Source organism: Mirounga angustirostris, unplaced genomic scaffold, assembly GCF_029215605.1.
Source record: "Mirounga angustirostris isolate CCGP_5_RB_7025 unplaced genomic scaffold, mMirAng1.0.hap1 SCAF_13, whole genome shotgun sequence".
Lineage (NCBI taxonomy): Eukaryota > Metazoa > Chordata > Mammalia > Carnivora > Phocidae > Mirounga > Mirounga angustirostris.
The window spans coordinates 104,076,615-104,088,883 of NW_026991721.1; the positions used below are offsets into that span (position 1 = coordinate 104,076,615).

At 41.3% G+C, this 12,269-nt stretch overlaps 1 protein-coding gene and 1 long non-coding RNA gene across 16 annotated transcripts in view; one reads left to right on the top strand and one right to left on the bottom strand.

Moving 5' to 3' along the window:
* EXPH5 (exophilin 5) overlaps positions 1-9,099 on the top strand; it is a 69,185-nt gene extending 60,086 nt beyond the window's left edge. For all 11 annotated transcript variants that reach the window (XM_045895103.3, XM_045895097.3, XM_045895102.3 and 8 more), the window contains one exon: positions 322-9,099. In XM_045895103.3, coding sequence (XP_045751059.2) covers positions 322-5,711 — 5,390 coding nt within the window. In that variant the 3' untranslated portion in view covers positions 5,712-9,099. The remainder of the gene's footprint in view (positions 1-321) is intronic.
* Positions 1-12,269, bottom strand: part of LOC123857846 (uncharacterized) — a 29,439-nt gene that overhangs the window by 15,893 nt on the left and 1,277 nt on the right. For 4 of the 5 annotated variants that reach the window (XR_010407116.1, XR_010407115.1, XR_010407117.1 and 1 more), the window contains exons 2-3: positions 3,563-5,308; positions 2,395-2,478 (exon numbers count right to left, since the gene is read on the bottom strand). This is a non-coding gene — a long non-coding RNA (uncharacterized LOC123857846). The remainder of the gene's footprint in view (positions 1-2,394; positions 2,479-3,562; positions 5,309-12,269) is intronic. The other variant, XR_010407118.1, reaches the window with a different exon arrangement.

Below are 12,269 nucleotides of genomic sequence, written 5' to 3' on the forward strand. Positions count from 1 at the left end.
AAAAATAAAATTTTAAACGATTTTATTTCTTTAAGAGGGACTTCAACAACTTAAGTTATTATTTTTTTTAAAGATTTTATTTATTTATTTGAGAGAGAGAATGAGAGACAGAGAGCACGAGAGGGAAGAGGGTCAGAGGGAGAAGCAGACCCCCTGCTGAGCAGGGAGCCTGATGTGGGACTCGATCCCAGGACTCCAGGATCATGACCTGAGCCGAAGGCAGTCGCTTAACCAACTGAGCCATCCAGGCGCCCAACAACTCAAATTATTATTAGATTATAAAATGTTATACAAAAAAGCTGACTCATATTCTCCTTTCAGTTTTAGATGATTTGGATAACAAACTGGCTCAGGAACAGTGTCCAAGCTCAGTGAATACCACAACACCTCTCAACTATGGATCGAGAACACAGTTCAGTCATTTCTACTCTAGGGGAAACACACATGGTAATATCACAGGACGGCACAAAAACCACTATAATGAAACTTCTAATATGTCTATCTATGACATCCTAAGACCAGGAGCCCCTAGGGAAGGTTTTAAAATCTTTTCTCCTAGAACAAAAACAATTTATGATATGTACAGGACAAGGGAGCCCAGACTCTTAAAAGAAGATTATGTGCAAAAGAATACTTTTGGTAGTACTTCTCTGTGTTCCGACAGCAGGCAACAATCGGCTTCACCAGCTACAAGATATTTCACAGCAAGAAGCTTACATTTTCCAACCACCACTCAGAACAAGAGTGGGTTTATACCACCAAGACACCAGCAGAGCCCAAAGAGAACTCCTTTATCATCCATCATATGGAATAGATCAGATTCTTCTGGAGATAGGCAGAGCCAAGAAGAGTTCCTGAGGGCCCCGTCACCCATGGAGATTGATACTGCCGACCAGTATACGTATCCCAGGTGTTTTCAGGAGAACAGGAGATATGGATTTTACCGTTCACAGAGTGTTTACCAAGGTGTTCATTTTAATGCCCCCATGGATAATGCAATGAGTCCTGACCCGTTTGAGAACTCAGAGAATATGCCATTCTACCCTCAAAAAAACCCATTTGCTAGATCTTTCTCTAGCAACACCTTTGGACGAAACAGGGAACAGAGATTTAGGCAAAGTCCTTTTTGGGACCAACAGGAAGAACATTCTTCCTGGTCTGACTTCCATCAAAGCCAGCATCCATTCCCTTCTTTTGAGAGAGACTCTGAAATGATTTCCACAGAAGCAAATAGTGCCTTAGCTGCTCATGGCCATAGTGTTCTTTCTCAACACTGGGGATCATCTTCTTCTAGTTACAGAACAAATATGTTCAGAGATCAAGAAGAGCCACATCCCTGGCAGTTTGATTCTCAGACACCCATGCTGGAGAGCATGGAGGTGTCACAAGGTAATGAGAGCCAGTGGACTCATTTCAACATGCCCAATGTTTGCCCTATGACTGGTCCAAGCTATCACATCACATCTGGTAGGTCAGTATGTCAAGAGGGCAGTCCTCCTACAGAAGTCCATATCAACAAAGAACCTTACTCATTTGGAATTGCTCAGACTCTAGCATCCTCATTTAAAACTTCCTTCCCCCAGATTCCTGATGACAGAGGGAATCCTCAGAGTCCCATCTTTCAGAATCCCACAGTCACTGTGCAGAAAATTAAGCCTGCCTCTCTTCCAGTAAAAACCTATACACAAGTCACTGTGACCAAGAGGAATTCAGTTGATTCTCCACCTCTTACTGAAAGCCCACCCAGTATCTCAGCCACAGATGTGAGTCATGAGAAAGACTTGAATGAATCTGTTTTGGAAGAAGATAAACAACTAAACAAGATGGACCAGACAAACATGACAAGTGAAGTACCCCAACCTGATTCACAAACTGTAATCTCTAACCCTTCCCCCGATTTTCGAAATCCCCTGTCCCAGGACTCAGCTAAGAGCAAAGGATTTGCTTTGAATGCATCTACCACAGTAAGTTCAAAAATGTCACCTGGAGTTATTGCCAGGAAAGATATATCCAAAATTCATCCATCACACGGAGATAAATCCAATGAACTAAAAAAAGATAGGAATTTTACTGGGAGTAGAAAAGTTGGCTCAGCAACTGCCCTTCCTTTTATTCAGGAAAGCAGAACAACATCTATTCCCAGCCCAAATCCAGGTGGTCACCAGGAAGTAAGAGTAAGCCGTGAAGATAGTTCAGGCATTACTAGAAATCACCACTGGAGCTCTGCACCTGATAATCAAAATGCACAGTCTCCAGAAAAGCCTGCTCTTTTAGATGCCGAGGAAGAACAACATAGCACAACTCGTTCTATGAACTGTAGCAGATCAGCTGCTGGTCACGAGATCCCGGGGGATTCTTTAGACCTGTCATCAGGTATACCACCTGATAACTCACCGTCGAATAATTCTTCCCTTGAGGCTCTGGCGATTCCTTCTACAACAGCGTTCTCCAGGAAAAGTCCTTCAGGCAAAGATCCATCTTTGGGAGAAGGGGAACAAAAAGACAATGATAGTAAACACCAACATGATCAGTTTGCCCCAAGCTCCTCAGAAAACCAAAAGAGTCGTGATAATTGTGTGCTTGTACATAATGAGGTGGTTGATGCTGTCAAATGCCATTCCCTCCCTCCTTTCAAGGACGGAAAAGCAAAAGGAAAAATAAGACGATGCATTTCCTGTTTTGAAAAGTTAAGCAAAACGGAAAGCAGATCAGCACCTACAAGTGATAACAGTAACCTCAGGGAGATGAATGGAAGCCATTCCAAGTGTCCTGAGGTTCACACTACTTATTGTATCTCGCCAAGAAAATCAGCCAGTTTTCTCATCAATAACAGGAAGTCAGAAAGTAAGATAATGCCTTCTTCATTTAGGAATGAACCACTTCCATTCCAAATCAAAAATAAGGTGGAAGACCCAAGAGGGAAGGACGCGTCAAACAAATTCAGTTCCAGTTCTTTGGAGTCAGAAAGCAGATATTCCAAAGCAGTTTCAGACTCCGTCTCAGTAGCACCTGAAGCCACAAAGAGGATGACAAATACGAAAAACCTTGGATCTGCTTCTGTTAGAAAAGGACCACTTCCGTTCCTCACCAGGAGGGCTGTGTCATGTCCTTCAGGGGCACCAGATGCCTCAAATGGGAGAGATGAAAGAGAAAAATGCTTGGTCTCAATCACAGATGCTTCTGCTCTAACACTAAGACCTTGGGAGACAATCATTAGCCCTCCGGAAAATAACTCACCCGTTAGCGATTGTTCTTTACCCAAAGGGCACCCCCAAGAGGAAAACTTTCGAGAACACGCTGAAAAGGATCGTAAAGTTGCCGCCTCCAGGACGGGTCTGTTCTCAAATGAGGACCCTTTACCTTTTTCCTCAGATATGTCAAGGAAAGAAAGTGGGAAAACATTACATAAATTTAAGACTACTAGTATGTTTTCGGTTTCTGGTGATGAAGATAACGTGAAGTGTCTTGAGCTGGTTTCAATATATTACACTCTGCCAAGGAAATACAGCAAAAAATTCTGTAACATTCTCGAAAAGTATACACAGCAAATCGATTCACTTACAGAATCGACTAAAGCGGAGACCAAAGCATTTCCTAATGCTTTTGAAAAGGACAAACTAAATTGTTCTATACAAGAGCAGTCAGGAACACCTTCCTCTGAAGGTCAGAAGATGCTGGTCAGCTCTGCTCAGGAGAAGAGCCATTGTGTTTCTCACACCACTGAAGATACGACTGCTTCACCAGACCCGAGGCCCTCAGAGCCCATATTACAGGAAATGGCTTCTACTGCGGCAGATGTTTCTCTTCATAAAGGAGAATCAAGAACTGGAGCGATTTCCCCAGATAACTTCGCTAAAACCCCTCTAGGCGATGCACAGAGCAGAAAGGAGAGAGGGAAAAAACAGCAGAGTGAAACCCTGCATGTTTTATCAATGCTTCAGGGAAAAAAAGTTACAGAAGAGAAATCGGAAAACTGTCAGCAGCCCGTTAAGTTGGGTAACGGGGGTCCTTCTAATCTTCCGGCCCATTCAGAAGAGAATGTTGGGAATTCCCAAACCGTAAGAAGTCCTGAGGAGTGTGCAGGTAATGCTGTGGTCATTACAGCTCCTGGAACTGCAGAATGCCTTCAGAAAGATATCACAGGCGAAGCTGTGGTTGGTAGCTCCAGTGGATTGCAGCCGAGGCAGGTCAGAGGGGAAATTGGAACAGATTTCCAAAAAGAGAGTATTAAAGCACTTTATGACTCGGAAAGGCAGGTCTTTGCTCTTCCTCCAGCTTTGCACAATCTACAGCTTGACAAAGGGACTTGTTCAGGAGAGCCAGATTTAGACAGTTTGCAGTCTGAACCCAGGGAACTACCGCAAAGGAGTCAGGAGGTAAGTATGACAGAGAACAGTAAAGCTGAAGACGAAATGCAAAAGTTGGCATGGGATCAACCTTCACTTCCTGAAGGAAGCAATAAAAATAAAACCAGCGTGGATGACCCAGAAAAAGGAAAAAACAGATCTTTAGTTAAACACAGATTGGCAGCCATGTCCAAAGCCAGCAGAAAATTCTCAGCTAAAGATTTAAGCCCCAGAAGACATGTAGCTACTATCTTCCCCCAAAGTGGGAACAACTGTGACTTTGGCAGCCTATCTCTTGGCACACCAGAGCGCGACCCTCTGTCCCCTGAGCCAACTCCAAAGTCCGGAGAATCCAGAAATGAACGCAGGTTGAGTAGCGATGTCATGGAGGCGGAGAAATCCGAGAACTCTCTCCAGGTTCCTGTAATATCCAACAGAGAAGCTTCTACACAGTTAAGCAATCAGAAGTCTAACGGCATTTCACAACTACGTCAGAGTGAGTCTAAAAATATCTCAGCATCATCACCAAAGTATGAGAAGTCTAAAGATGTAGCAGCAGCTCAGACCTTGGAAAGAGAGTCAGGAGACTTGGCCCAACCCACATTCCCCAGCCGCGGGGAAGCAGACTTCTCTGACCATCAGAGAAGACTGAACCCTCCTTTTCCACTGGAGCCCGCAGAGAAATCCAGAGGAAGCATCCCGTTGCCCACTTACCGGCAGCAACAAAGTGCTTCATCTCTGGAATGGGAACCTGAACCACATCCCTATCGTTCAAACAGTTTAAAAAGCATCAGTGTGCACCGTGATCTGGTACGCAAAAGTCATCCTCCAAAAGTCAGGGAGCGCCATTTTTCTGAGAACACGTCTATTGTCAATGCCCTGAGTCAACTGACCCTAGGGAATGAATTCTCCAGTGACAGCAGGTACAGTCGAAGATTCAGATCCTTTTCTGAGCTTTCCTCCTGTAATGCAAATGAAAATCGGGCTTTGTGTAGTGGCAGGACAAAAATGGGCCCCAGGTCGGCAACATCTATATCCAGACCCATTGACTATGGAATTTTTGGGAAAGAACAACAGTTGGCTTTCTTGGAGAGTGTAAAGAGGTCACTCACGCAAGGAAGATTATGGAAGCCAAGTTTTCTCAAGAACCCTGGCTTCCTAAAAGATGATGTAATTAATGCTCCTAATCCAACAGAGCTATCCAGCTCAAATTCTCCTCTCAGCCAGATGCCAGAAGATGCCTTATCTCCAAGCGCACCACTTAATATCTATGAAGAGAATCCAGTGGACTCAGACTGTGACACAGACACAACCACGGATGATGAATACTATCTAGATGAAAATGACAAAGAGTCAGAACTGTGAGCCTTCCTCAATAAAATGCATAACCTTTCCACCAAAAGCTTGTACTGGAAATGAAGTGTAAATGTGTATGCCCTTGAGAAGGACAGTATAAAAAAGATCTGGTCTGAGCAGCACCTACTCTGAAACAACCCAAATTCTCTTCCCTCCCTTCCCTACAACATATATATATATTTCCTAAATTCTAGAGCAAATTATTTTTTATTTTGGGGGATTCTCTGCTGTTTTCTCTCTCTTGGCCTTACTTCCCTCCTGTCCCCTCACTGTCCAACTTTGGCTTTCTGCTCTACTTTACTTTCTCCTTAGCTTTTTTTACACCTTTCATTGTGATTCACAACCCTAATACCCCCGGCACATACAGAAGTAATAACTTCAGTAAGTTAGAAAATTCTGTACTGCCCCTTCCAATCCACACCCTATATTCATGACATTAAATAAAGTGTAGGGATAATGACAGTGGAGTAAATGTTACCATCCTGTTTGACCTAGCATTTAGGAGGTTTAGGGTTGTTTTTTGTTTTTGTTTTTTTCCCTTTCAAACAAAGATAAGGGAATTTTCATAAAGGCATCCTATTAGATGGAAGCAGATGTTTGATGTATTTACTGAGGTTAGAGATGAGCTGAATCCCTATTAAGCCCAAAATATTAGTACTTCTAGGACTACATTTGAAGACATTCGTAGGGACTGGCTGACTTGTTAAGGGCTGAGGTTTAATCAAGTCAAGGACTCAGGCCGGGTAGCATGATGGTACAGAAGGTGGCTTGGCCACAGAATTCCTGCTTAGGAAGGAAGCATGACTGGGGATGCAGGTAAGTGGACATCCTTCGTGGGATGGACATCCTCACTGCAGCTCTCTCCCCAACTGGTTTTCCCCATTTCTGCAGGACTACCCATTTCTGGAGTTTCTTTATTTACAGGATAGAACGCTTTATTTCATGTGCACGTTTTAGTCACGAATATCAAGCGATAACCTTGGCGACGCCCCTAAAATGCCACTGAGTGAGATCAGACACACTGGGTTTCACTGGCTTCTTTGCAGGATCATTTACCAAACCCACGGGAAATTATAAGGCAGAGCTTCTAAGGGCTTGTCACTATGATTTCTTCAATAATGTATCTAGACTAAATACTCTTCATATCCACAACTTGGTTTTCTAACTCTTTGGTTGCCAAGCCAACCTTCTGGAACTTTCCCTCCTAATAGGATAAACACCAATAGATGGCGGTAAAGATCATTCACTAGAACTACAGAAAGCCTGCCATCTAGGACCTTAGTGCTGTGAGGGTCCACATGAGTGGATTTCATTCCGATTGCTTCCCATTTGCTTCCTGACCCAATTCTCTTTTCCATTTTTCTCACCTAGTCTGTTTCATCCATATAAATTAAGGATAATGATAGTGTTGGTGAAGCATACAGAGATCTAGAACTGATAGAAATGCAAGAAAGAACTATATTATTATTATCCTCCTAACCATTGCTTTGCCTGGAAGCAAAATACCAGGGCGACTTCACATCATTCCCATGAAACTCAAAACTAATAAACATGTGGTAACTAACATGGAAGTTATTCCTTAAATCTGTAAATTGTTTTAAAGTCCAGGCTCTGACCAATATCAAGCTCAAAGAGACTGATAATAGAATTTTAAATCAACTGTACTGGATATTTCCATTTAAATGGTAAAGAATAAATAACATTTTATTCATTTTTTATTTATGTTTGTAAATTCTACCTTTCCCCTTCCCCTTCTATTTATCTGATTATTTAAGAACAAGTTTCATAAACCATGACTTATGTTTTCCATCTAATTTTAAGATATTCAGAGTTCATATTTTAATGTTAAGCTTCTCGATTTTTGAAAAATGATCAACTTGCAAGTTCTATTTCAGTAAATACTCTGAGTTTACATGTATGTTACAAAAGGCGAAATGAAGTTAGCTTATTTTTCACTGAGTTTAGGCTATATCAACAGTTAAATTAAGGTGAGGATAAACAATTACTCTGAGGCCCTCCTTCTCTGCACTGGAATCTCCTATTTGAATTCAGAGGTAATTGATGGCTGATTCTCACCTGCACTGTTTGTAATATTTGCTTGTTGGTCTGGCTCAAGAATCAAAGAAACAGAAAATTCATAAAAATAGTACTTCTAGGGGTACCCGGGTGGCTCAGTCGGTTGAGCGTCTGACTCTCAATTTCAACTCAGGTCATGATTTCAGGGTCATGGGATCGAGCCCCGAGTCAGGCTCTGCACTTAGTGGGGGGTCTGCTTGAGGATTCTCTCTCTCCCTCAGCCCCTCTCCTTGCTCTCTCTCTCTCAAATGAATAAGTAAATCTTAAAAAAAAAAAAAACAACCAGCACCTTCTATAGTTTTATACTTTTATAAAATACTTCGTTAAAGAAGTACAGCAAATTTCTATGTATTTTAACATATAAACTGCTGCTTTTTAAGACTCATTTTTGGTATAGCTATACTAATTTATAATAGTCATTTTTATACCCCTCACTTGTGTTCTAAAGGATATAATCATTATTAAAATAAATATTCACATAAATGGAGTAAATCATGAGGGAATCCATTCTAATAAGTACCTTTAAATTATTAACTTGTTTAGATAATAGACTTCAATTTCACACTGTACAATTTATTTCAAATAGAGCTTGGGCGCCTTGGTGGCTCAATCGGTTAGGTGACCGACTTTTGATCTCAGCTCAGGTCATGATCACAGGGTAGAGAGTCCTAAGCCCCACATTGGGCTCCACACTTTTTTAAAGTGGAGTCTACTTTAAAAAGGAAGGGGGCTTAATGAGATTATTTTCATTTTTAGAGACCTCTTTCTAAATAATTCACCCCCTTACATTTGTAAATATATGGATGTTAATAAAACTTCCAACTGCTACTAACAAGGTTTTGACTGGTGAAAAGTGAATAAAAATAATTTTGTGTAGAAGGTAAATGTATGTCTGTACTAGAAATAATGAAAGAAAGTCCACTTAGGTTATGGTGAAGACGGGAATAAAATTGAAAAACTCCCACCTCCATAAAAGCACTATACTCTGTGGAATGCCAGAAGGTTAAAGAGGCCTTATTGGTAAGAGTTTATTGTTAACAGTGGTGATAACACTTTAGAATATCCTATTTAAATGTACAGCATAAATATGTAAATATCTTACGTTCCCAGCAAGTTTGTGAATGTATTACCACTTAGGGGCTCTTGTGACTGGCACACCTGTGTTCTGAAACAAGTAAGCCTTAAGCACTTTTGTTAAAATGTTGTCAAATAATCCTTTTATGTACTTGTTCTCAATCCTGTTCTCTAGATATGAAAAGTGTTACAAGACAAGGTGCAAATTTAAAACAGTGCCTGTGTTGAAATAAATGATTTAAATAGATGCACCGTTTGACCTGGTTTTTATTCCCATCCTCAAATGATTCTTTTTAAGGGGAAAAGTTTCAGGAAAAATTCTAAAAAGGTGGTGGGGGTAAGGGGGGGCCAAAAGCCTTCCTACAAATCTCTCTGGTGGTTATTGAATGAGATCAGCCATATGTAGTTTCAAAAAAACAAAGTGACTTGCTTCTCTCTTCTTTCATTTGTACCCCAAAGCAATCAACTGATACATGAAGATCAGTCTATCTGGTTGCAACACAGAGGAGGAATGAAGGTCTGGCATTTCTCTGTGTAGAGGAAGAAGGAGCTACACGGAGTTGGGTTAGTCATTGCCCAGTAACACTGATGAAAGATAAACCATTCTTTCCAGTTGAAATATAAGACATGCAATATTAATTAATTGATTCATACCAATCTTACATCTTTTCTAGGAAAGCAACCCAAAGCCTGTGTCTCTACCGAGGACAGGAGAGTGTTGTTATATTGAATATGTGCAGTATTTTATCAAAATTTAAAATACATTGGATCAGCCAGGGTTTTTAGTTGTAGACTAAATATAATCCTCTTTAGGTGGCTCAGGTAAAAAAAGGACTTATTAAAGCATGTACAGTTTGCTCACAAATGCATTGATAGGGCTGACAAAATAGATAATAAGTTGAAATTCCAGCGGCAATTTTTCAAACGATGCCAGAAAATTGGACTTATCATGGGAGCCGTTGTCTCTGTCACGACCAGGAAAGTAGGGATTCAGAACCAATACGCCCAATCACCGTCTTCATTTGCCCCAGAAATCACTGCAGTGGAAATAAGAGCACTAGTATATATAGACTTAGAGGTAAGAACTTTTATTGCTACAATGTTTGTTGTGGCAAAAACTGAAAACAAAGTGAGCACTTGATTAGAAAGGACTGGATATATGATGGAACATCCACATACGTGATATTATGCAACCATTAAAAAGAATAAAGTAGAACTATGTAAGTTGACTTAGGAGAATTTGCATGAGGTACTACTGAGTGAGGAAAGCAAAATCTCATTTTTTATAAAGCATTAATCAAACAAACAAACAACCCCTGCATATGCATGTGTACATCTAGAGGGATACATTCAAGGCTACTAGGTCAGTTGCTACTTGTGGCCGGGTGGGGGTCGGCTGGTACGCTCACCAGGGGAGGGAGAGAGAAGCATACTTATAGTGGGAGAAGCAATCTGCCATGGGTCTTGAACATTTTTGCTGGGCTTGCCAAGAATGTAAGTCCTTGACCACACTTTACACATGCCATTTCTTTCTCTCTTTTTTTTAAAGATTTTATTTATTTGAGAGAGAGAGAGAGAATGAGAGACAGAGAGCATGAGAGGGAAGAGGGTCAGAGGGAGAAGCAGACCCCCGCTGAGCAGGGAGCGCGATGCAGGACTCGATCCCAGGACTCCAGGATCATGACCTGAGCCGAAGGCAGTCGCCTAACCAACTGAGCCACCCAGGTGCCCTTCTTTCTCTTTTTTTAATTAAAGATTTTATTAAGTCATCTCTACACCCAGCATGGGGCTTGAATTTACAACCCCGAGATCAAGAGTCCCACGCTCCACTGACTGAGCCAGCCAGGGGCCCCACACATGACATTTCTTAGGCCTGTATTTACAGCAAGCAACCTTGAAGGATGAGATAATATCTCCCCACTGGCCAAGAGCAGGATTAATTCCCCATGCTGTGCAATCAGTAATCCCCTGGATTTGGTGTGTTTGTCTTATAATGCAACCCACTTCACACATCCATGAAGGTCCTTTGCATCGTCCCCACCAGACTTGGGGGCTATATATGTCCGCTGGGGTCGCCAATACAAAATACTACAGACTGGGGGGCTTAAACAACAGAATTTATTCTCTCACAGTTCTGGAAGCTAGAAGTCCCAGATCAAGATGTCGACAGGTTTGGTTTCTCCTGAGGCCTCTCCCTTGGATTGCAGATGAATGCCTTCTCACTGTGCCCTCCATTGGTCTTCATTCTGTGCCCAAGCATTCCTGGTGTCTCTCTGTGTGCACTAATTTCCTCTTCTCGTAGGGACACTAGTTAGATTGGATCGAGGCTCATCCTAACAGCCTACTTTCACTTAATCATCTTTTTAAAGTCCCTATCTCCAAATACACATTCTGAGGTCATGGAGCTTAGTGCTTCAATGTACGAATTACAAAGAAACACAATTCTGCCCATAACAGGGGACACAGGGATCGAACACAAACCAACACGAAACTCTGACAATGAATAACAAAGTCCTTTGTCTCTGACCCAGGAGTCTTGTGTCTTTCGACAGCATCCACAAAACAGGCTAACCTGTTAGCTTGTAAGAGGCTAAAATCCCAGATCTGCAGAGTTCTCCACTCCCATATTTTAGCACCCACCACACTGCCTCTGTCTTTCTTCTCCACCCAACCACAGGAGTTTTAAAGTCCAAGTATAATGTCTAAAACATAGTAGGCATTGAATATGTATTTGAAATTTGATTTACTATAAAGAATCTAGTCAAGGCATTGGTTGATCTGAAGAGAGATGATTTTAAAGATATGGATGGCAATGTGAAAGAAAACAGGTTGGTACAGACTCACTATTGCTAAACAAGGGTTCAGATTCAATTATATGGCTTCTTTGATATGCTCTCAAAAAATACTGGGGGTTACTGCAAGTATGATGTAATATATTAGGTCATATTTTACTATCGTCCTGTATCAGCTAACCTTCAGATTATTTCTCTGGGAAATTTTTTAAGTTTGATTTTGGAAGAATGTGAATAAAATGTGTTCTACACAATTTTTCAAAGCAATAGCTAGAACACAGCAATGCTTTCTATTTAAAGCATGCAGACAACCCCACAAATTAAAACTTATCAATGAAAGTAATGCTATACTTTAGCCCTACAATTTCCCAGTGATTTACTACCAGTTTCTGAAAATCTTTCCAAAATACAAAGAACACTGTCTACAACCTCTGCTCAGTATTACTAAAATAGGTCAAGAGAACTGGGAAGGATTTTGCCCTAGTAAAAGGTGGTCATAGCAAGAATGCTGAGTAACCCAATTAAAGGCAGGAGATGAACAGGGGATGCCTGATTGTGGCATTTCTGGATTGAGCTCTGTCAAGAGGGTGCAGAATCCCTCTGTCCATTCTGCACTTTGGGTTCC